The following is a 22,970-nucleotide window of genomic DNA, read 5'->3' as shown; positions in this document are numbered from 1 at the left end:
AATTATTATCAATAGAGGAAAAAAAAGGTAAATCTCCAACTGGGCTCCCTCTGTTTCTTTTATAGAATGGTAAATACATACCCAAACAACACTATTTATACATACTAAAATTCTTCAAATTAGGTTGGTTTGTCCACAAAGTCTCTTGCCTTTTCTGATATGTTAAAGAGATGTATGGATCCATCTAAGGTGATCTGAAGCACCGCCGGATACCTCAGGGAGTACTGATCCCAAGTTCCCTCAGTCTTCCCTTGACACAGTCGTAAGATTTTCATTTCTGGATCACCACCGCTGAGAAGTCCTGAAAGAACATGATCTTAGAGCCCTGGTAAATTAGGGCCTTTGGATCCTTCCCCTGGACTCTGGAAGCCTCCATGAATCTCTCCTTATCCCGGTAATGATGGAACCGCACCAGGAGAGGGCAAGGACGTTGACCCAGACACGATCTCTGCATTGTGACCCAGTGAGCCCTCTCTACCTTTAACCTTCTCGTGCCAGCCTCCAAGTCAAGGAATTTTGGCAGCCAGTTGTCAACAAATTCCACAGACCACTCACCCTCCTTACTCTCAGACAGACCGATGATCTGAATTTTTTTTTCTCCTGCCCCTGTTTTCAAGATCATCCACTTGGTCGCGCAAATTACAGACTTGCGTCTCTAGGGATTGGATCCTATCCTTGGATGAATTGGCATTAGCTTCCTCCACTGTGACTCTGTCCTCCACCTCATCCGTCCTCCTCTTCAGGTCTCCCAGCAGCTGCTCGTGCTTCTGCAACATGAGAGAGATTGGAGCCAGCTTCTCTTCAATCTGTTTCCCCAACATCTCGCGAGATTTCGAGAGCTCGTTCACCAAGGCCTGGAAGGTAATCGACTCCAAGGATCCTGCCAGCTGGACCGCAGGTCCAGCCTCGGGTGCTGCTCCTCCCTTTTTTGGCATCTCTGGATGGCTGGAAACACAGGTAAGTTAACTTTTAGAAGTTTCTTGGGACACCACAGATCTTTCCGGAGTCCCACGATATCACGATGGCTTCGGTTAGGCAGGTTAAAGGTTCGTCCCACTTGCTCTGCGACGTGGAGTTCTGCAGTGTGATCTTCTCAGGTTGCCGCCATCTTGGATCCGCCCCATTCCTCAATTCTTAGTGTGCTCTCAAGTGGCCTAGCAATGGAACTTTGTCCTTCAAGGAATGCATATTGAATGAATATAGCCTGGACTGCATCCACCAAATCCTGTGAAGAGAAGTAAAATGAATATCTTGTACTTTTTGTTTCTTTTCCCATTGCTTGTCTCTTGTTGAAATGTTTGGCAGGCATTCTCCCGCCAACTCCCAAAGTGCTTCACTAAGATAAGTAGCTCTTTGAATGTGTAAGTTTGTTGTGCGGGAAGTGATGGTGCATCTTCTGTCATCGGAAGGAAGGTGTGGATAAAACTGTGGTTTGAAGGTTTGCCCTGTGATGAGGGATGAATTCTAAGTGGTGAAAGTTGCAAGTTACAACTTAGTCAGGAATACCAGAAAATGCTGTGCAACTTAGTAAAAGCTTTGTATCTTTAAATGTTGATGTATATTCCTATTATTTGTTGATATTTATAATTGGAATTGTTTTTCAATGGTGAAGCAAGGATGCTTGCTGCTGGCTTCAATGTACCCTACAAAGACTCTCGACCTCTCCTTCCAACCAGACAACTTTTAAATCTGGCACAAGCACAAGGTCATCTTGGTGATGGCAGTGATGATAGAGGGTCAATTAGATGAAAGTGTCACGTGTGGTATCTGTCACTTGTAATTTAAATTTTCAGATATAACTGATTGAAATAAATGATTGAACTAACAGGCTGAAATAAATTTTTGAAAAAGTGTTCCAAAATGTGTATTTTTAAATCATTATACAGGAAGTTGTTCTTTTCAAGGATAAAATCAGCTGATTGGTATTGACCCTCAGTCAGTGAGAGGCATTGAATCTCAGTCTGTTACAGGGATTTAATCTCAGTCTGTTCCAAAATGTGTATTTTTAAATCATTATACAGGAAGTTGTTCTTTTCAAGGATAAAATCAGCTTCTCAGAATCATTTGGGACATTTAGCTAATTATGCTGTGAGTATTCTGAGGTTACCATTAAGGTCTCTCCTTCTCATCTTCTGCCTTGCCTGAAATGTGTTGACTCTGATTAAACCATGACCAGGTCTTGTGTCTCAAATGGGAGAGCAGCCCTTTGCTAACTTTTGCATTATTAAAGACACACATCCACCTTATTCAACAACATGTACTCTTTTCTATAATGTTTTAAACAGTGAGGCCAGCAGTGTAAGGGGTAATTTGTATTGATTCAATTGTTTTCAAATTCATTTTGTCTGGGAGTATCTGAACAGCAACCAATTGCATAAGCATAAAATCACTGACAGCAGTTTCTGGTTTTGTGTGTTATTCTGTTCATGTGCAGACTTAAGTTGCTGTCAGTGATTGAGAAAGTTAACAGTTGCACATCATTGCCGCTACAAAATCCATGCCAGTGTTTAAATCTTATTTGAGAACAGTAGTGACTTTATTTTGTAGTTAAGTATGAAGTGATGCATTTTGGGAGGAGCATTGATATACAGAGGGATAGAAATTCACACTTGATGTTTACAAAAATGAAATTCTGGGGTCTGGTGCTTTTAATTTACATTTCTGTCCTACTTTTTAGGATCTTGGCAGTAACTTTTAAAAAGAAATGTGAAATCCCTATGGAGTTACTAACTGAAAGAATGATGCCACAGGATTTCACATTTTAAACAAAAAGAAATTACAGTACAAAAGTTAAATGAAGCAAGCCCTACTCACAACAGCATATTTTGTAATTGTTTATGCTTCAGAGCTGTAAATCTCAACAGAATGTAAGCGCTATTTTGTTTTCACTTCCACCCACCCTTTCTCCTAGACATTTCAGGATCTTGAACATTCATTAACTTCTTTGGGCCAAATGAGATTTTGATTTATTTGAATATTCTTAATGTTCCAGCTATTGTGATTGTTTGGTGTTCTTTCACTAGTATTTGCAAAGATGATCCTCCAGTGCCTCCTGATTGTGAACTTTCAGCTCAAGCATGGGCCTTGGTGAACGTAGTGTATTTTCACTATTGTGTGAGCTGCTGTCTTCTATGCAGCTGGCACATTGCTGAGTAGAGATTTTATATTTTTCTTGTGTCTAAAAACTGTGACCTGAGGCTCTAATGAGTCCAGCCCTAATAGGGGTTTGATGTCTCTCATGGCATTTCACATATTGTACCATGGTGCACAAAAAGAACTGATTTCTGTGGATGCATTCAGAGCTGTGTGGGACCTCTCCCCCCCTCCAATATCCCACAAGATTTTGATGGTGTAGCCCCCTACCTCATTGTCAACTAGGGATCTTCCTACACTGTTCCACACTCTGCTCACCCAAATCAGCATGGTCTGACACTGTCATGCCCTTGGAAGTGTGTTCAGTTAAAGGTGCAGGGAGACAGAGCTTTCGGTTTCCTCCACTGTGGCTACCAGGTCTTGTTGCATTGGTACCTCTAGTGGCATGGTCTGATATCCCTGCTCTGGATCCAGTTTGTGTGTGGCTGTTGATGGTGTGCTCAGTATTATCAGCCTGCTCGGCCACAGTTTAGATTACATTATAGTGTGGAAACAGGCCCTTCGGCCCAACAAGTCCACACTGACCCGCCGAAGCGAAACCCACCCCATACCCCTACATTTACCCCTTACCTAACACTACGGGCAATTTAGTATGGCCAATTCACCTGACCCTGCACATCTTTGGACTGTGGGAGGAAACCGGAGCACTCGGAGGAAACCCACGCAGACACGGGGAGAACGTGCAAACTCCACACAGTCAGTCACCTGAGGTGGGAATTGAACCCGGGTCTCTGGCGCTGTGAGGCAGCAGTGCTAACCACTGTGCCACCGTGCCGCCCACTGTGCCGAGCACGGTGTTGTAATACGGCAGCTGCTACTGTCTAGGGTCGTACAGTCATGGAATCATATGGCATGGAAACAGAGCCTTCTGTTCAAATTATCCATGCCAATCATGTTTCCCAAACTAAACTAGTCCCACTTGCTTGCATTTGACCCCTGTCCCTCTAAACCTTTCTTATTCGTGTACTCTGTCTTTGTGACCCCGACCTTTATCCCTTTTAAATCTTTCTCCTCTCATCTTACAATTATGCCCTCTGGCCATGAATTTCTCTACTCTGAAGAGATCTTTGCTTTTCACCTTATGAATCCCCCACATGATTTTATAAACCTCAGTAAGATCACCCTTCAACCTTTTAAGCACCAGGGAAAAATCAACCTCTCTTTGCTGGGGGTGTAGGGTAGTAGGTGATCTCTTCCTCTGGCCCACATACTGGGAACATCCTTCCACCCTTGCTTACCTTAGCTTTATCGAATCATAGAATCCCAACAGAGTAAATAGAGGCCATTCAGCCCAGCGTCTGCATCGACCCTGTGAAGGGTAGCAGGGTGGCTCAGTGGTAGCTCTACTGCCTCATAATACGAGGGACCAGAGTTTGGTTTCACTCGTGGGTAACTGTCTGGGTGGCATTAATATATTCTCTCCATGTCTGCATGGCCTTTCTTTGGGTGCTCCAGTTTCCTTCCACAGTCCAAAGATTGTGCAGGTTAGGTGGATTGGCCATGCTAAATTGCCCATAATATCCAGGGATCTGTAAGTTAGGTAGGTTAGCTATGGGCAAATGCAGGGTTACAGGGTTAGGTTTGGCTAGGATACTCATTGGAGGATCGGTGTGGACCAGTTGGGCTGAATGTCCTGCTTCCACACCATAGGGGTTCTATAATTCTATCCCACCCACATCTAGTTCCCTGGCCGGTGGTTTCAAGTAAACCTGTTGGACTATAATGTGGTGTTGTGTGACTTTTGACCCAGTTTTTATTAAATCGTACATTTGTAAGATGTGGGCAGTGCTGGCTGGCCCGCATTTATTGCCAGTCCCTAGTTGCATATGAGAAGATGATAGTGAGCTCCCTCCTTAAACCGCTGCAGTCCACCTGCTGTGGGTTGACCCACAATGCCATTAAGGAAGGAATTCCAGGATTTTGGCCCAGCAGAAGTGAACGAATAGCAATATATTTCCAATACAGGATGATGAGTGGCTTAAAGAGGCACTTGAAGGTGGTGTGCTTGTCCTTCAAGATGGAAGTGATTGTGGGTTTGGAAGGTGCTGTCTGTGGATCTTTGAATTCTGTGGCATATCTTGTAGATAGTATACACTGCTGCTACTGAGCGTTGGTGGTGGAGGCACTGGATGCTTGGGACTGTGGTGCCAATGAAGTGGACTGCTTTGTCCTGGATGGTGTCATGTTGCTTCAGTGTTATTGGGGTTGCACTCGTCCAGACAAGTGGGGAATATTCCATTACACTCCTGACTTGTGTCTTGTAGATGACTGCTTTGCGGAGTCAGATGCAAGTTACTTGCTATAGTATTCCCAGCCTCTGACCTGCTCTTATAGCCACTCTGTGGTGAGTCCAGTTGAGTTTCTGGTCAATGATGACCCCCTAAAATGTTGATAGTGGGGATTCAATGATGGTACCACCTTGAATATCAAGGGGCGATGGTTAGATTGTCTCTTATTGGTGGTGGTCATTGCTCGCCACCCGTGTGGCATGAATATTACTTGCCACTTCTCAGTTCAAGACTGGTTATTGTCCAGATCTCGTTGCATTTGAAAATGGGCAGCTTCAGTATCTGAGGAATTGTGAATGGTGCTGAACATCATGCAATCATCGACAAACTTCTGACCTTATGATGGAGAGAAGATCATTGATGAGACAGCTGCAGATGGTTGCAACTAGGACACTACCCTGAGGAACTCCTACAGAGATGTCCTGGAGCTGAGATGACTGAACTCCAACAACCATAAGCATCACCCTATGTGACAGGTACAACTCCAACCACTGGAAAGTTTGCCCCCAATATCCCATTGATTCCAGTTTTGCTAGGGATCATTGATGCCACACTTGTATAAATACAGCCTTGCTGTCAAGGGCTGCAACTCTTGCCTCATCTTTGGAATTTAGCTCTTTTGTCCATGTTTGAATCAAGCCTGTAATGAAGTCAGGAGCTGAGACGTCCTGGAGGAACACAAACTGGGCATCACTGAGCAGGTGCTGCGTGACAGCACTGTTGATGTCACCTTCCATCATTTTTCTGATGATCGACAATAGACTGATGGGGTGGTAATTGGCCAGGTTGGATTTGTCTGCTTTTTATTTACACGACATACCTTGGCAATTTTTCACATTGTCAGGTAGATGCCAGTGTTGTAACTGAACTGGAACAACTTGACCAGGGGTGTGGCATGTTCTGGAGCACAAATCTTTAGCCCTATTGCCAGAATGTTCTCAGGGCCCATAACTTTTGCAACATCCAGTGTCTCCAACCATTTCTTGATATCGCGTGGAGTGAATTGAATTGGCTGAAGACTTGTATTTGTAATACTGGGGTACAGAGGAGGAGACTGTAATGGATTATCAGTTTGGCTCTTCTGCCTGAAGGTTGCTGCGAAAGCTTCAGCCTTATATCTTACACTGGCCTCTTCCATCATTGAGGATGGAGATATTTGTGGAGCTGCCTCCTCCAGTGAGTTGTTTAATTGTCCACTATGATTCATGGCTGGCGACAGGACTGCAGAACCTAGACCTGATCCACTGGTTTTGGGATTGCTTAGCTCTTTCTATTACTTGCTGCCTTTGCTGTTAGGCATGCAAGTAGTCCTGATTGCTGGCTTCACCAGGTTGACACCTTGTTAGAATCCCGACAGTGGAAACAGACCATTTGGCCCAACAAGAACACACAAACCCTCTGAAGAGCATCTCACCCAGACCCATCCCCCTATCCTATTTTTGTAACCCTGCATTTCCCATGGCTACATATCTAACCCTACATATCCCTGAACATTTTTTGGCATTGCTAATCCACCTAACTTGCACACCTTTGGATGGTGGGAGAAAACCAGAGCACCTGGTGGGAACCCATGCAGACGGGGGAAAACTTGCAAACTCCACACACAGTAGCTTGAAGGTGGAATCGAACCTGGGCCCTTGGTGCTATGAGGCAGCAGCGCTAACCAAAGAACCATGGTGCTGCCTTCTGATATGCCTGGTACTACTCCTGGCATGCTCTCTTGCACTTTCCATTGAACCAGGGTTGATCTTCTGACTTGATAGTAATGGTTGAGTGGGGAATATGCTGGGCCATGACGCCACAGATTCTGCTGGAGTACAGTTCTGATGTTAATGGTCCACAGAGCCTCATGGATGTCCAGTCTTAAGTTGCTAAATCTGTTTGAATTCTGTGTCCCATTTAGCACTGTGATAGTGCCATACAACACAATGGAGGATATTCTCAATGTGAGGATGGGACTTTATTTCCACAAGGACTGTGCAGTGGTCACGCCTACCGATACTGCCATAGACAGATGCATCTGCAGATGGCATTTTGGTAAGGATGAGATCAAGTATTTTTTCCCTCTTGGTAGTTTCCTCACCACCTGCCACAGACCCAGTCTCGCAGCCATGTCCTTTAGGACCCAACCAGCTCGATCAGTAGTGTTGCTGCTAGAGCCACTCTTGGTGGACATTGAAATCCCCCACCAGAATACATTTTGTGTCTTGTCATCCTCAGTGCTTCTTCTAAGTGTTGTTCAACATGGAGGAGTACTGCTTCATCACCTGGGGGAGGTTGGTATATGCTACTGTGCACTGGGTTGTGTATGTGATTGGATTGTCATTATTTTGGCTGACCTGGTAACTTGTTGTCAAAGGGTTCATTGAGTTGTGGAAGATACTGGGGGTTCAGATTCCTCTGGGAAGGATGAGTGGGGGGATTCCCAGTCATCATCATGCTTGGTGTATTTGTGAGCTTGTTTCTCTATTTTCTCCCATTCTATATCATTCATTTGCCCCCATTACTCCTCTGACATTGTTCCAAATGTGCATATCAGTCCTTCCTATGCTGATAGCTGGACTTTAATTCATCAGTCTTGTGCTGGGATTGAGGGTGGCCTGCAGCGTGGGCTTTATAGTCTTTGCATTCTTGATGTAAGACTTTGAGCATGACCTGTAAATTTGCTAATTTTTCTGCTTACTCGGTGCTTTGGGTATTAACATGATCGCTGATCGCACACTATACTCCCTGATGAATCTTTGCACATTGTGTTTGGAACTGGTCCATGTGTAATTAATTCATCTGGTTCCTCTGTTCCTGCTCTATTGCTTTATTCTTTGTTTTGTCCACTTCCTAGTTCATCTCATCGAACTCCCGTCTTAACTTAGTATTTTTGCAATCTTTTTCTCATAGCTTGAGAAATAAGAACAGGAGTTAGCCATTCAGCCCCTTCAGTCTGTTCTGTGATTCAATAAGATCATAGCAGAGGAACTGAATAAGTACTTTGCATCAGTTTTCGCAGTGAGACCCCAACAACACCAAATCTTTGAGAGTCCAGAAGCAGAGGTGAGAAGCAGTGGCCATCACTATGGACAAGATACTGGGAAACTGAAATGTCTGAAGGTAGATAAATCACCTGCAGTGAATGGACTACACCTCCCGGGTTCTGAAGGAGGTAGCTGAGGAGATTGTTGAAGCATTGGTGTGACTTTTCAGGAATCATGGAGTCAGGGAGGGTCCCAGAGGACTGGAAAATGGCTAAGGTAACACCCCTGTTTAAGGAGGGAGGGAGGGAGGGAGGCAGAAGACAGGAAACTGTAGGCCGGTTAGCCTTAGTCATCGGTAAGATTATGGAGTACATTATTAAGAATGAGATTGCTGAATACTTGGAAATGCATGGTAAAATAGGGCAGAGTCAGTACAGGAGACAGTGAGATCTGCAGATGCTGAAGATCAGAGTTGAGTGTATTGCTGGAAAAGCACAGCAGCGCCCAAGGAGCAGGAAAATTGATGTTTCAGGCTGAGGTCTTTCATCAGAGTCAGTACAGCCTTGCCAAGGGGAGGTTATGCCTGACAAATCTGTTAAATTTCTTTGAGGAGGTAACAAGCAAATTAGGCAGCATCCAAGGAGCTTCGAAATCGACGTTTCGGGCAAATGCCCTTCATCAGGGCTGATGAAGCCATTCCTGATGAAGGGCTTTTGCCCGAAACGTCGATTTCGAAGCTCCTTGGATGCTGCCTGAACTGCTGTGCTTTTCCAGCACCACTAATCCAGAATCTGGTTTCCAGCATCTGCAGTCATTGTTTTTACCTAACAAGCAAATGAGGTAAAGGGGAACCAGCAGATGTGATCTATTTTGATTTCTGAAAGGCCTTTGACAAAGTGCCAGATAAATAAGAAGAGAGGCCATGGTGTTAGGGGCAAGGTACTACATGGAGAGGGGACTGGCTGACTGACAGAAGCCAGAGATAAAGGGGTCTTTTTTTTTTGATGACTAAGGGAGATCCACAGGAATCAGTGTTGGGACTGCAAGTATTTATTTTATACGTTAACTATGTGGACAAAGGACCCAAAGGCAAATAACACAAAGACAGGTGGAGGTGCAGATAGTACTGAGGAAATGGGGAGGCAGCAGAAGGAATTGGACAGGCTAGATGAGTGGGCAAAGAAGTTGCAGTTGGATACAATGTGGGAAAGTGTAAGGTTAAGCACTTTGGTAGGAAGAAGAGGTGTAGACTATTTTCTAAACGGGGAAAGGCTTTGGAAATCTGAAGGACAAAGGGACTGGGGAGTCCTAGTTCAGAATTTTCTTAAGGTTAATGTGTATGTTGGGGAGGCTCGGTGGTTATGAAGGCAAATGTAATGTTGGCATTCATTTCAAGAGGACTGGAACATAAGAGCAGAGATGTACTGCTGAGGCTGTATAAGGCTGTGGTCAGACCGTGTATGGAATATTGTGAGCAGGTTTGGGCCTCGTATCTAAGGAAAGATGTGCTGGCATTGGAAAGAATCCAGAGGAGGTTTACAAGAATTGATCCCAGGGCCTGAAGGACTTGTCATATGAGGAGCAGTTGAGGACTCTGGGGCTGTACTTGGAGTTTAGAAGGATGGGGCAGATTGCATTGAAATTTACAGACTACTGAGAGGCTTGGCTAGAATGGACATGGTGAAGATATTTTCACCAGTAGCGGAGAGACTAGAACCCAAGAGCACAGCCCTTTCCAGAATGAAGGGTGCTCCTTCAGAATCGAGATGAGGGGAATTACTTTAGCCTAAGGGTGGTTGATTTGTGGAATTCATTGCTGCAGTGTGCTGTGGAGGCCAGGTCAGTGAGTGTATTTAAGACAGAGATAGAATTTCACAGAACTTTTCACACAATCCTTATAGTGTGGGAGCAGGCCACTGAATCCACACCAATCCTCTGAACAGCTTCCCATCCAGACTGACACCCCAAACCTACCCTGTAATGCCTCTTTTCACATGTCGAATCCACCTAGCCTGCACATCCCTGGACATTATATGCAATTTAGCATAGCCAGTCTGCCTTAACTGCACATCTTTGAAATGTGGAAGGAAACTGGAGCAGCCAGAGGAAGTCCACGCAGACACTGGGAGAATGTGTCCCAGTGTCTGTGTGGTTGGGGCGGGGTGGGGTGGGGGTCTGGGTGGGTTACTCTTCAGATGGTCGATGTGGACTTGTTGGGCCGAAAGGCCTGTTTCCATACTGTAGGGAATCTAATGTACAAACTCCACACAGACAGTCACTTGCGGTTGGAATCGAACACCGGTCTTTGCTGTGAGGCAGTTGTGCTAACCACTGAGTCATGTGTCACTGATAACTTTTGATCCTTTTACCAATCAAGAACCTATGAGGAGAATAAGTTTAAAAAAAAACACATCAGCCATGATCAAATAGCAGAGCAGACTCACTGGGCTGAATGGCCTAATTTTGCTCCTATATCTTGTGGTCTTATGACTAATATGTGGACTAACTCCGTGTGCCTGCCTTAGGTCTGTATCCCTTGATATGCATGCTTAAGAAATTTTCAGAAAAAGTTATCCATCTCACATTTAAATTTAACAATTGAACATCAACTGCCATTTGAGCAAGAGTTCCAAATCTCCAGTACTCTGTGTACAGAAGTGCTTTATAACATTTCTCCTGAATTCCCTGGACCTAATTCTTAAACTTATGCCCCTGCTTCTAGGATCTTCACCCAGTAAAAATAGTTCATCTTTATCTACCTTGACTTTCCCTGTTAACATCCTGAAGATCCTTAATTAACCTTCTAAATTCTTGAGAAAAAAGGCCTGATTTGTCCAATCTCTCCTCATAACTTAACCCCTGAAGACCAGGTATCATGTTTGTAAACCTGTGTTGAACTCTCACCAGGTTCAAAAAATCCTTTTTAATGTCTGGTGCCCAGATTTGTGCTCATTACGCTGTGAAGTCCAACTAGGGTTTTGTATAACTGAAGCATAATGTCTGTATCCCTGTACGCCAGTCCTTTAGATGTTTTGTGCACCTGTTTGTGGCATTTTAAAGTGCAATGGACCTGAATCCCCAAATCCTGTTGGACTTCATTGTATTTTACTTTGTGTGTTCTAGAACAAACACCCTGATCGATCCTTTGTCGGTCAGAAATGGATAATCTCGTGATTATATTAAAAGTCCATCTGCCAAATCTTTGCCCATTCACCTAATCTAGCAATATCCTGTAATACTTTTATGCTTCCTCTATACTATCTACAATATTGCCCAATTTTGTGTCATTAGCAATTTTGGATATTTGACTTTGTATGCCATTATCCGAGTTGTTAATGAATATTGGCAATAATTGCGGCAACAGCACAGTTGCCTGCAGGACACCACTAATCATGTTCTGCCAATTTGAGTATTTACCCATTATTCCAACTCTGTTTCTTGCCCCTCAACTAATTTCCTATCCATGTCAGGTAATTTGCCCTCAATACTGTCATGTTGATCCTTTTAACTCGGTCTTAATTTTAACTTACACTATAAATCACTGTAAGGTAATGCAACTGCCTTTCTTTATTCCTCTTTTTGTATCTAAAATTTGTACCTACGTACTTTGTACCTAAGAGGCATGAGAGGGGATATTGTAAACTTTTCACTGTACTAGTGTACTTCTGCACCTGAGTACAGGTGACAATAAAATCTAATTCTAATAAAAAGCTAATTCTCATTCTGTGGGCTTTCTCCTTAGCTAATAGCGTCTTGTGTGGGACTTTATCAAAAACCTTCTGGAAGTCCATATAAACAGTATCTATTGACTTACCTGTGTCCACCACCCTTGTTAGCTCTTCAACAAAATATGAGAGGTTTGTTAGGCGTGAGCTACCCTTCACGAATCAATGCTGACTCCCCCAATTAACTGAAAATTTTCAAGTGATTGTATGTTTGTTTATAGACTTCAACAGTTTTCCGACTACAAATGTTAGGCTGACTTACTTGTAATTCCCTGGTTTCTCCCTTTCACCCTCCTTATATGTCCCATTCTGTGGGATCTGTACTGTTCTTTGTGTTTTTATAAACCCTTTCTTTTAATTTTATGCTGCCTTTTACCACTTCAGATGTCCATAGCTGCTGTTTTTGTGAGGTGGAGCTTTTCCTTCTCATGGGTGCAAATTACTTTTGAACAGCATAAAATGTTTCTTTGAACACCTCCAGAGTTCCTTTGTTATTTTACCCATTAGCAGAGCATCCTAGTTTAGTAGAGACAGTCTCTGCTACATCCCATTAAAGTCTGCCTTACTTAAATCCAAAATATTAGTGTCTGATCTTTGTATTGTGACATGAGCAAATTTCCAATCCAGAGATTCAACTCCTGAATCCAGGAAACTCTGAAAGATTATGGTGAGGACATTGGCAATGTGCTGTCCTACCACCTCTAATACTTGTGGATGGTAACTGTCAGGTCCTGGGGTTTTGGCAATCTTCAGTTCCATTTAATTTTCCCATTCTTTACTTAAGCTAATTTTATTTATACCCTGTCCCCGATTCTCTGTTACTTTCTTTGGGATTTCTGGTGAGCAGTGCAGCTGTGAATACTGAAGCAAAATAATGGTTCAGAATGTCTTTCATTTCCCATGGTAACTGACAATATCCCCACTCTAAACAGTGAACCAATAGGACTCTTAACTGGCTGTTTTTCCTTTATATAAACTATGAAATCTCCTTTCGTTGTCTTTTTATCCCTTGCAAGTTTCCTTGCATAATATTTTTGGCTGTTGTTGTAAACCGCTTTGTGGTCCTCTGTTGGTTTTTATATGTCCCATTCTGTGGGATCTGTACTGTTCTTTGTGTTTTTATAAACCCTTTCTTTTAATTTTATGCTGCCTTTTACCACTTCAGATGTCCATAGCTGCTGTTTTTGTGAGGTGGAGCTTTTCCTTCTCATGGGTGCAAATTACTTTTGAACAGCATAAAATGTTTCTTTGAACACCTCCAGAGTTCCTTTGTTATTTTACCCATTAGCAGAGCATCCTAGTTTAGTAGAGACAGTCTCTGCTACATCCCATTAAAGTCTGCCTTACTTAAATCCAAAATATTAGTGTCTGATCTTTGCTTATCTCTTAGAAATACTACATGAAATTTGATCATGTTATGATCACTAATTTGACAAATGCTCATGAATTAAGTCAGGCTAATCATTACTAGTCCAATATTGCCTGTCACCTTGTCATATCCATGGCAATTTGCCATAGGAAACTATCCTGGTCACACTAGAAATTCATAGTCTTTCTGAGAGGTGCTTGACTGTCTCACCTAGTCAGTTAAGATTAAAATCCCCATTAATATTACTTTGCCTTTACTACATAGTTTACCTAATTTCAGCATTTATAAAATCTAGCACTTTTGAGTTGCTACCATATAATCTACATTTGATGCCTATTGTGGTTTTAGTTACTTTGATTCCTCAATACCATCTATAATGTCTCCAGTGAGTGCTTTCTCCTCATTTCATCCTCCCTCATCATAGAAGTGATTCTGTTTTTAATCAGGAATGCTACTTCATCCCTGATGCTGTTTTCTCCAGCCTTCCTGTAAACCTTACAACCTGATAAGTTTAGTTACCAGACCTGACCATCTTGCAGCTATGTAATGGCTATTGTGCCATAGTTTATAATTTAAATCGGTGCCTGTAGCTCATTTCATTTGTTCCTTACACACTCTGTATTTGTATTAAGAACGCTAATTTGAGCTATATACTTCAGCAACCTGTTATTATTTTTTCCTCCTGAATTATTCAATAGACTATTCCGCCTTACTCATTAAACTGGCCTTCCTCCTTCAGCCTATTCATCTCTACCTCTACCTTCTCTCAACATGTTGACCTGATGTTTCACTTCCTATCCCTTGCCACACAGCTTAAACCCTCCCAAGTAATACAAGCAAACCCTGCAAGGATATTGGTGTGCCCCCAGTTTAGGTGTGACCTGTCCTTTTTGTACAGATCCCACCTGTCATTGAGGAGATCCCGATGATCCAGATATCTGAATCACTCCCTCCATCCCACAATAGCTCTTTAGCCACATATTGAGCTGTATTTGTCTTCCTATTGCTGGATTTGGGAAGTAATGCCTAGATTATGACCCTCGAGATCCTGCTTTTTAACTTTCTGCCTAACTCACTGAATTCCTTTAGTGAGACCTCATCACCCTTTCTATCTAGCCCTGTTGTTGTCTTGCTCGTGGGTCCCTGACCCTAGATCTCGCCACTTCATGGGTCCCTGACTTGTTTCCTTGCCTGTTTGTTCACTCTTATGTTCACCATAGATATGGGAATCAGTTGGGTTTGGGGGGGCTGGCCTTCATAAATTCCCCATCCAAGGCTTCTAAGTTTAAGGCACCCATCTGAATCTTCAGGAGATAGGTCTTAGCCCTCCTTGTGGCTGACTCTAAAGTTTACCCATACCCTTAACAAATCTAGTTTTTGAATTCTACCATTTGTTCCTGTTGCTTTTCAAAGCACCTGGTTTATGGCCACTGGTTGATTGTCTCTATCCTTGTTCTCCCAATCGAACCCTGGCTGTTACATAAAGCAGCAACCTCTTAAATCATGCTCAGGCTGGATTTTTCACAATACAAGGCTGGTGTGTTCAACTTCAGAGCATCTTAGGGTCACTGCTTATCGAGGAGGAGAAAGTGAGGACTGCAGATGCTGGAGACCAGAGTTGAAAAATGTGGTGCTGGAAAAACACAGCAGGCCAGGCAGCATCCGAGGAGCAGGAGAATCGATGTTTCGGGCATAAGCCCTTCTTCAGGTGTCCTGCTCCTCGGATGCTGTCTGGCCTGCTGTGTTTTCTCACTGCTTATCGAGGGATGCCAAATGTTGCTTGTGAAATATTTTATACAGCGACTTTGATCAGTTTATTACTCATAAAATGTGTTGCGAAAATGTTGTTACTATATGAGACAAACCTTTTTTTTTCCAAATGTTCTCCAGTTAAAGAAACAACTCTTACATAACAAATTAAGTTAACCTTTTCCCAATCTAGGCTTACTGCCTGAAAACACATCTACCTGCTATGGTGAACTTGATTGGGCGGCTGAATCCATTTCACTAAGCTCTGTTGAGGGGTGCACTCGGTCGACTTGGTGCGAAAGTAGGTCTTACGTAGAGTCGTTGCTGAGGAAATGGTCACCATGTGTCTCTTATTGGCCCTTCTGAGCCCTTCTGGAATATTGTGGCTTCAACCAATGGAGTCAAAAGGCAGGGTCACAGCATATGACATTAGACCAGGTCATCTTGAGTGTACCCATTCCCTTTCCAAGATATGATTACCCTTTGATACCAATGTGTCTGGCTGAAACTGGGGAACACACAACCTGTTTCTTTGTATTGTTCTGGCTGAGTACCTCTTAATCAGAGTTGGGTCATAACACCTTTCCCATTGTTCAATATGCAAGACGGGTGTGGGCTGATATCTGCTGGCTTTTGACCTGTGGTAACCTTGGTCTTTTTGTATTCTATCAGGCCTTGCTCGCAGATATGGTTTGGCTAGTTTTACCTTGAGCCTAGTTACTTAGGCTGTTGGCCACACTAGTAAGTAAGCATTCTTTGGTAACTGCACCCATGTTTTTCCATTAATCTCCCATTTGAAATCTCACTTTCTAAACGTAAAAGTATACTCTTAAGGGTGTCTTTTTCATGATAGAAAACTGTCGATCACCATTAAAGTGATGGAAGGTGTTGTCAATAGTGTTTTCAAACAGCACCTGCTCAGCAATGACCTATTCACTGAATCCCAGTTTAGATTCTGCTCAGGTCACTCAGCTCCTTGCCTCATTAAAGTGGTATACAGTATTTCCAAGTCAGGATGGGGAGTAGCTGGAGGGGAACTTGAAGGTGATGGTGTTTCTATATAACTGCTGCCCTTGCTCTTCTAGATTACATGGTTATGGATTGGGAAGGTGTTGTATGTGGATCTTTAATGAATTTCTACAGTACATTTTGTAGATAGTACACATTGCTGCTACTGAGGGTGAGTGTTGGTGGGAGGGGATGTTTGAGGATGTGGTGCCAATAAAGTTTTTTGCTTTGTCCTAGAATGTTGTTGGAGCTGCACCCATCTAGGCAAGTGAGGAGTACGTCATCACACTCTTGCAGTGTCATGGAGTTGTATAGCACTTTGGCCCAAACTGGTCCATGCTGACCAAAATGTCAATACCCCATTTCCCTGCACATGATCCTATCCTTCTAAACATTTACTATTCGTGTATATGTCCAAGTGCCTTTTTAAATGTTGTTAATGTACGTGCCTCAACCACTTCTGCTGGCAGCTTATTCCAAAAGGGTGCCGCACTCCATGTAAATAAAAAAGGTTACCCCTCCGGTTCCCTTTTATTCTTTCTTCTCTAACCTTAAACTGATGCCCTCTAGCCCTCGATTCTCCAACCCTGGGAAAAAGACTGAGTGCATTCACCCTATCCATGCCCCTCATGATCTTATATACTTCTATAAGATCCCCCCCCCCTGCTCAGTCTTGTAAAGCAAAAAGTCCTAGTTTATCCACCTTCTCCCTATAACTCAGACCGTTGAGTCCTGGCAAATCTGTATAAATCTCTTCTGCATTCTTTCTGGTTTAGTAACACCCTTCCTATAGCAAGGTGACCAAAACTGAACACAATACTCCAAGGGCGGCCTCAGCAATGTCCTGTACAATTGCAACATAACTTCCCAACTTGTATACTCAGTGCCCTGACTGATGAAGGCCTGTGTGCCAGAAGCCACCTTCACTGCCCTGTCTACCTGTGACTCCACTTTCAGAGAACTGTGCACCTGAACCCCAGTGACCCTCAATTCCACTACACTCCGTAAGGCCTTACCATTCACCATGAAGCTCCTATATTGATTTGACTTTCCAAATTGCAAGACCTCACACATATCTATATTAAACTCCATTTGCCGTTTCTTGGCTCACTTCCCCAGCAGATCAAGGTCCTGCTGCAATTTCTGATAACCTTCCTCACTGTGCATGATACTGCCTATTTTAATGTCATCAGCAAATCTTCTAATCATGCCTTGTACATTCTCATCCGAATTATTGATATAGATAACAAACATTAATGAGCCCAGCACCGATCCCTGAGACACTACACCAGTCACAGGTCTTTAGTCCAACAACCATCCTTCCACTATTGTATTCTGCTTCCTACCATTAAGCTAATTGTGTATCCAATTTGCCAGCTCCCCTCGATTTCATGTGATTTAACCTTCTAGAGCAGCCTACCATGTGGAGCCTTATCAAAGGCCTTACTGAAATCCATATGGACTACGTTTACACTCATCAATCTTCCTGGTCACTTCATCAAAGAACTCTAACAAATTTGTGAGGCATGATCTCCCATTCACAAAGCCATGCTGACTACTTCAAATCAAATCCTATCTTTCCAAATGCATGTTTATTTTATCTCAGAATCTTCTCAAGTAACTTAACAACCTGTTAGGCTTACTGATCTGTAGTTCGCAGGTTTTTCTTTGCAGGTGTTCTTGAATAAGGGCAAGCATTTGCTATCCTCCAGTCATCTGGGTAAAAATAAGGACTGCAGATGCTGGAAACCAGATTCTAGATTAGAGTGGTGCTGGAAAAGCACAGCAGTTCAGGCAGCATCCGAGGCGCAGTAAAATCGACATTTTGGGCAAAAGCCCTTCATCAGGAATACAGGCAGAGAGCCTGCAGGATGGAGAGATAAATGAGAGGAGGGTGGGCGTGGGGAGAAAGTAGCATAGAGTACAATAGGTGAGTGGGGGAGGGGCCCGACCTATCACCTTCATCCCCTCCTCCACTCACCTACTGTACTCTGATACTTTCTCCCCACCCCCACCCTCCTCTCATTTATCTCTCCACCCTTCAGGCGCTCTCTTCCTGTATTCCTGATGAAGGGCTTTTGCCCGAAACGTCGATTTTACTGCTCCTCGGATGCTGCCTGAACTGCTTTTCCAGCACCACTTTAATCTAGAATCTGGTTTCCAGCATTTGCAAGGGGAGGTCATTGATGATTATTGTGCCAAGATGCTACCCTGAAGAACTCGTGCAGAGGTGTTGAGGAGTTGAGATGACTGACCTCCAAAAAGGTTCAAAAATAAACAAAAGCTGTAACTTCCAGAGGGGAGGTGCAAGTGACAGGCTTGACATCAAGGCCACATTTGACTGACTGTGGTATGAAGGGGCCTTGGTAAAGCTGGAATCATTTGGAATCAGTCGGATTCGTAGGCAAACTTTCTGCTGGTTGGAGTCATACCTGGCACATAGGAAGATGGTTGTTGGAGATCAGTCATCTTGACTCCTGGACAGCTCTGCATTTATAGCCTCAATTAATACAATTAATAACTTCAGATACGCAAAAAACCTGCAGGTTACTAACTCAAAAATCAGATTCCCAAGGGAGAGCAGGTCCCCTTAAACATCAGAGGTCATCTTTCTGTTGAACCTCAGGAGATGGGAGATATATTAAGTGAGTATTTTGTGTCAGTTTTTACTGTGGAGAAAGGAATGGAGGCTGGAAAACTTGGAAATAAATATTGATGTTTTGAAAACAGTTCACATTACAGAAGAGGACATGCTTGGGCGCCTTAGAAAATATAAAGGTGGATAAATCTCCTGGAGCTGATCGAGTATTACTTCAGAATGTTGTGGGAAGTTGGGGAGGGGCCCCTTGCAAAAATATTTGTCATCCGTAATTAGAGATGACTGGAGAGTGGCTGATGTTGTGCCATTGTTTAGGAAGGGATTTAAGTAGTAATCTGAGAAATGTAGACCTGAGAGTCTGACTCTGGTGGTGTGTAATTTGTTTGTGATTCTGCCTGATAGGATTTGTGTATTTGGTGAGGCAAGAATAATTAGGGATGGTCAGCATGGTTTTGTGCGAGGGAAATCATGTCTCACAAACTTGAGTTTTTGAGGAAGTAACCAAGAGGATCCATGAGGGCAGAGTGGTAAACGTTGCTTACTTGGACTTTAGTAAAGCTTTTGACTATGTTCCGCATTGTAGACTAATTAGTAAAGTTAAATCACGTGGGATTCAGGATGAGCTTGCCAATTAGATACAAAATTGGCATAACAGCAGGAGACAGAGGGTGGTGGTGGAGGATTGTTTTTTGGATTGGAGGTTTGTTACCAGTGATGTTCCACAGGGATTAGTGCTGAGTCCACTTTTGTTTGTCATTTATATAAATGATTTAGATGAGGATACAGGAGGCATGGTTAGTAAGTTTGTGGATGACATTAAAGTTGGTGATTATAGTGTTAAAAATCACACAACACCAGGTTATAGTTCCAACAGGTTTAATTGGAAGCACACTAGCTTTCGGAGCGACGCTCCTTCCTCAGGTGATTGACAATCACCTGATGAAGGAACGTCGCTCCGAAAGCTCGTGTGCTTCCAATTAAACCTGTTGGACTATAATCTGGTGTTGTGTGATTTTTAACTTTGTACACCCAAGTCCAACACCGGCATCTCCAAATCGTGATTATAGTGGACAGTATGGAAGGTTATCTAAGATTACAAACAGATCTTGATCAGTTGGGTGAATGGGTTGAAGAGTGATAGATGGAGTTTAATTTAGATAAATGCAAGGTATTGCATTTTGGTAAAACAAACACGTGCAGGACAGTAGTATAATAGAACAGAGAGACCTCGGGGTTCAGGTACATAATTATTTGAAGTTTGCAACACATGTAGGCAGGGTGGTGAAGAAATATAGCACACTTGCCTTCATTGCTCAGACCTTTTGAGTACAGGAGTTGGGAAGTCATGTTGAGGTTGTGCAGAATGTTGGTGAGGCCTCTTCTGGAGTACTTGAGGAGAAAGTGAGGTCTGCAGATGCTGGAGATCAGAGCTGAAAATGTGTTGCTGGAAAAGCGCAGCAGGTCAGGCAGCATCCAGGGAACAGGAGAATCGACGTTTCGGGCATAAGCCCTTCTTCAGGAATTCCTGAAGAAGGGCTTATGCCCAAAACGTCGATTCTCCTGTTCCCTGGATGCTGCCTGACCTGCTGCGCTTTTCCAGCAACACATTTTCAGCTCTTCTGGAGTACTGTTTAGTTCTGGTCAGCCTGTTATAGAAAGATTTTATAAGTTGAAGAGGGCTCAGCAGGTTTACCTGGAAGTTGCCTGGAATGGAGGTTTTGGGTAGTTAAAAATAGGCTGGATAGTCTAGGAGTTTTATCACTAGAGCTTAGGCGGGTTGACCTTATTCAGGTATGTAAAATCATGAGGGATATAGATAAGGTGAATGGCAGGTGTCTTTCCCTTTGGTTGGGGATTTCAAGAGAAGGGGGCATATTTTTAAAATGAAAGGAGAAAGATTTTAAAAAGACATGAGGAATAACTTTATGTTATGTGGTTCATGCATGAAATGAACTTCAGGAGGAAGTGGTGGATGTGGGTACAGTTACAACATTTAAAAGACATTTGGGTAAGTACATGAATAAGAAATTTTTGGAGGGATATGGTCCAAATGCAGGTAAGTGGAACTAGTTTAGTTTTGAGTTATGGCCAGCACCGACTGGTTGAATCAAAGCGTCTGTTTTCATGCTGTAAAATTCACTTACTCTTATATACTTGTGTATTTCATACAAAAAAAGCCAACAGTTTACGTTATAAATGCTATTGATCCACTCTCATCTGATCAGATGACAGCTGCAATGATGAGGTTAATAGGTTGCTTGATGTTTTGATTTTTGTTTTGATTTCTGAATGTTTGGTTTAGTTACACAAGTAATGTATTAACATTCCATCTTAGGAAGAAAGAGACTGAAGAAAGCTGATGGTTGGCGGCCTAGAAGAAATGCCATTCGATTAACCAATGAATACACAGTGGAGACGTTAGTGGTGGCAGATTCTGACATGGTTGAATATCATGGTGCCGAGGCTGCTCAACGATTCATACTGACTGTCATGAACATGGTAGGTTAAATCTGTCATTGTTAGTATAGTCAATGAAAGCATAATCCCGTTTCCCAATGGGGTAGACCACCGGCGCCTTGTTCAGGAGTGCTGAATATGTGGTTCTGCGTGATAAAGCCAGATTCTTCCACCTGTTCTTTGAATTAATTGCTGAGATTGGCCGCTTTGTCTCCGTGTAATTGCTGAAGGAAGAGTCTGTCAATGAATTGGAAAATGAAACTGGACAGGTTCTTCATGAAAAATAGGATTCCAGGTTATTAAAAATATTCAACAAAATGAAAACAAATATATTTTGTTTCTACTGTACTTTTCAGAACCTTACCATTCCAAATCGCTCTACAGCTAATTCAGTATTTTGAAGTACTGATGCAACATGAGTAACATTGCAATTTAGAGTCCGTCATACAGCACAGAAACAGACCCTTTGATCTAACCAGTCCATGCCAACCATAACCTCAAAACTAAACTAGTCCCACCTGCCTGCCCTTGGCCCGTATCTCTCCAAACATTTTTTTTATTCATGTACTTATCTAAATGTCTTTATAATGTTGTAACGTACCTGCATCCATCACTTTCTCTGGAAGTTCATGTCATACACTAACTACTCTGTGTAAAATAAAAAGTTGAATTTCATGTCTTTTTAAAAATCTTTCTCCTTTCATTTTAAAAATATGCTCCCCAGTCTTGAAATCCCCCACCCGAGAGAAAAGCCATTCACCTTATCTATACTCCTCATGATTTTATAAACCTCAATAAGGTCACCCCTCAACCTCTTACGATCCAGTGAGAAAACTTCCATCCTATCTTTATAACTCAAATCCTGTATTCTCAGCAGCATCCTGGTATATCTCTTCTGAAAACTCTCCAGCTTAATAATATCCTTCCTCTAATAGGGTGACCAGAACTGAACACAGTACTCCAGAAGGCACCTCAATAATGTCCTGTACAACCTCAACATGATTAGATTCCCGACAGTATGGAAACAGGCCCTTCGGCCCAACAAGTCCACACTGATCCTCAGAAGAGTAACCCATCCAGACAGAAACAGGGGAATATATTACGGGGAACAAAGAAATGGCAGAAGAATTGAATTGGCACTTCAGATCTGTGTTCACTGGGGAAGACACAAGCAATCTCCTTGAGGTAACAGCGGCTGAAGGACCTGAACTTGAAGGGAATTTATATTTGCCAGGAATTGGTGTTGGAGAGACTGTTAGGTCTGAAGGTTGATAAGTCCCCAGGGCCTGATGGTCTACATCCCAGGGTACTGAAGGAGGTGGCTCGGGAAATCGTGGATGCGTTGGTGATTGTTTTCCAGAATTTCATAGATTCGGGATCAGTTCCTGCGGATTGGAGGGTGGCTAATGTTGTACCACTTTTTAAGAAAGATTGGAGAGAGAAAGCAGGAAATTATAGACCAGTTAGTCTGACCTCAGTGGTGGGAAAGATGCTGGAGTCTATTATAAAGGATGAAATTACGACACATCTGGATAGTAGCAGCAGGATAGGTCAGAGTCAGCATGGATTTATGAAGGAGAAATCATGCGTGACTAATCTTTTGGAATTTTTTGAGGATGTAACTCTGAAAATGGACGAGGGAGATCCAGTAGA

At 42.9% G+C, this 22,970-nt stretch overlaps 1 protein-coding gene across 1 annotated transcript in view; it reads left to right on the top strand.

Annotated features, from left to right (window-relative positions):
• Positions 1–22,970, top strand: part of adamts17 (ADAM metallopeptidase with thrombospondin type 1 motif, 17) — a 655,987-nt gene that overhangs the window by 57,052 nt on the left and 575,965 nt on the right. The window contains exon 4 of the mRNA XM_043677648.1: positions 21,196–21,359. Coding sequence (XP_043533583.1) covers positions 21,196–21,359 — 164 coding nt within the window. The remainder of the gene's footprint in view (positions 1–21,195; positions 21,360–22,970) is intronic.

Source organism: Chiloscyllium plagiosum, chromosome 36, assembly GCF_004010195.1.
Source record: "Chiloscyllium plagiosum isolate BGI_BamShark_2017 chromosome 36, ASM401019v2, whole genome shotgun sequence".
In the NCBI taxonomy this organism is placed as follows: Eukaryota; Metazoa; Chordata; class Chondrichthyes; order Orectolobiformes; family Hemiscylliidae; genus Chiloscyllium; species Chiloscyllium plagiosum.
This window is presented reverse-complemented; position numbering and strand designations above follow the sequence as displayed.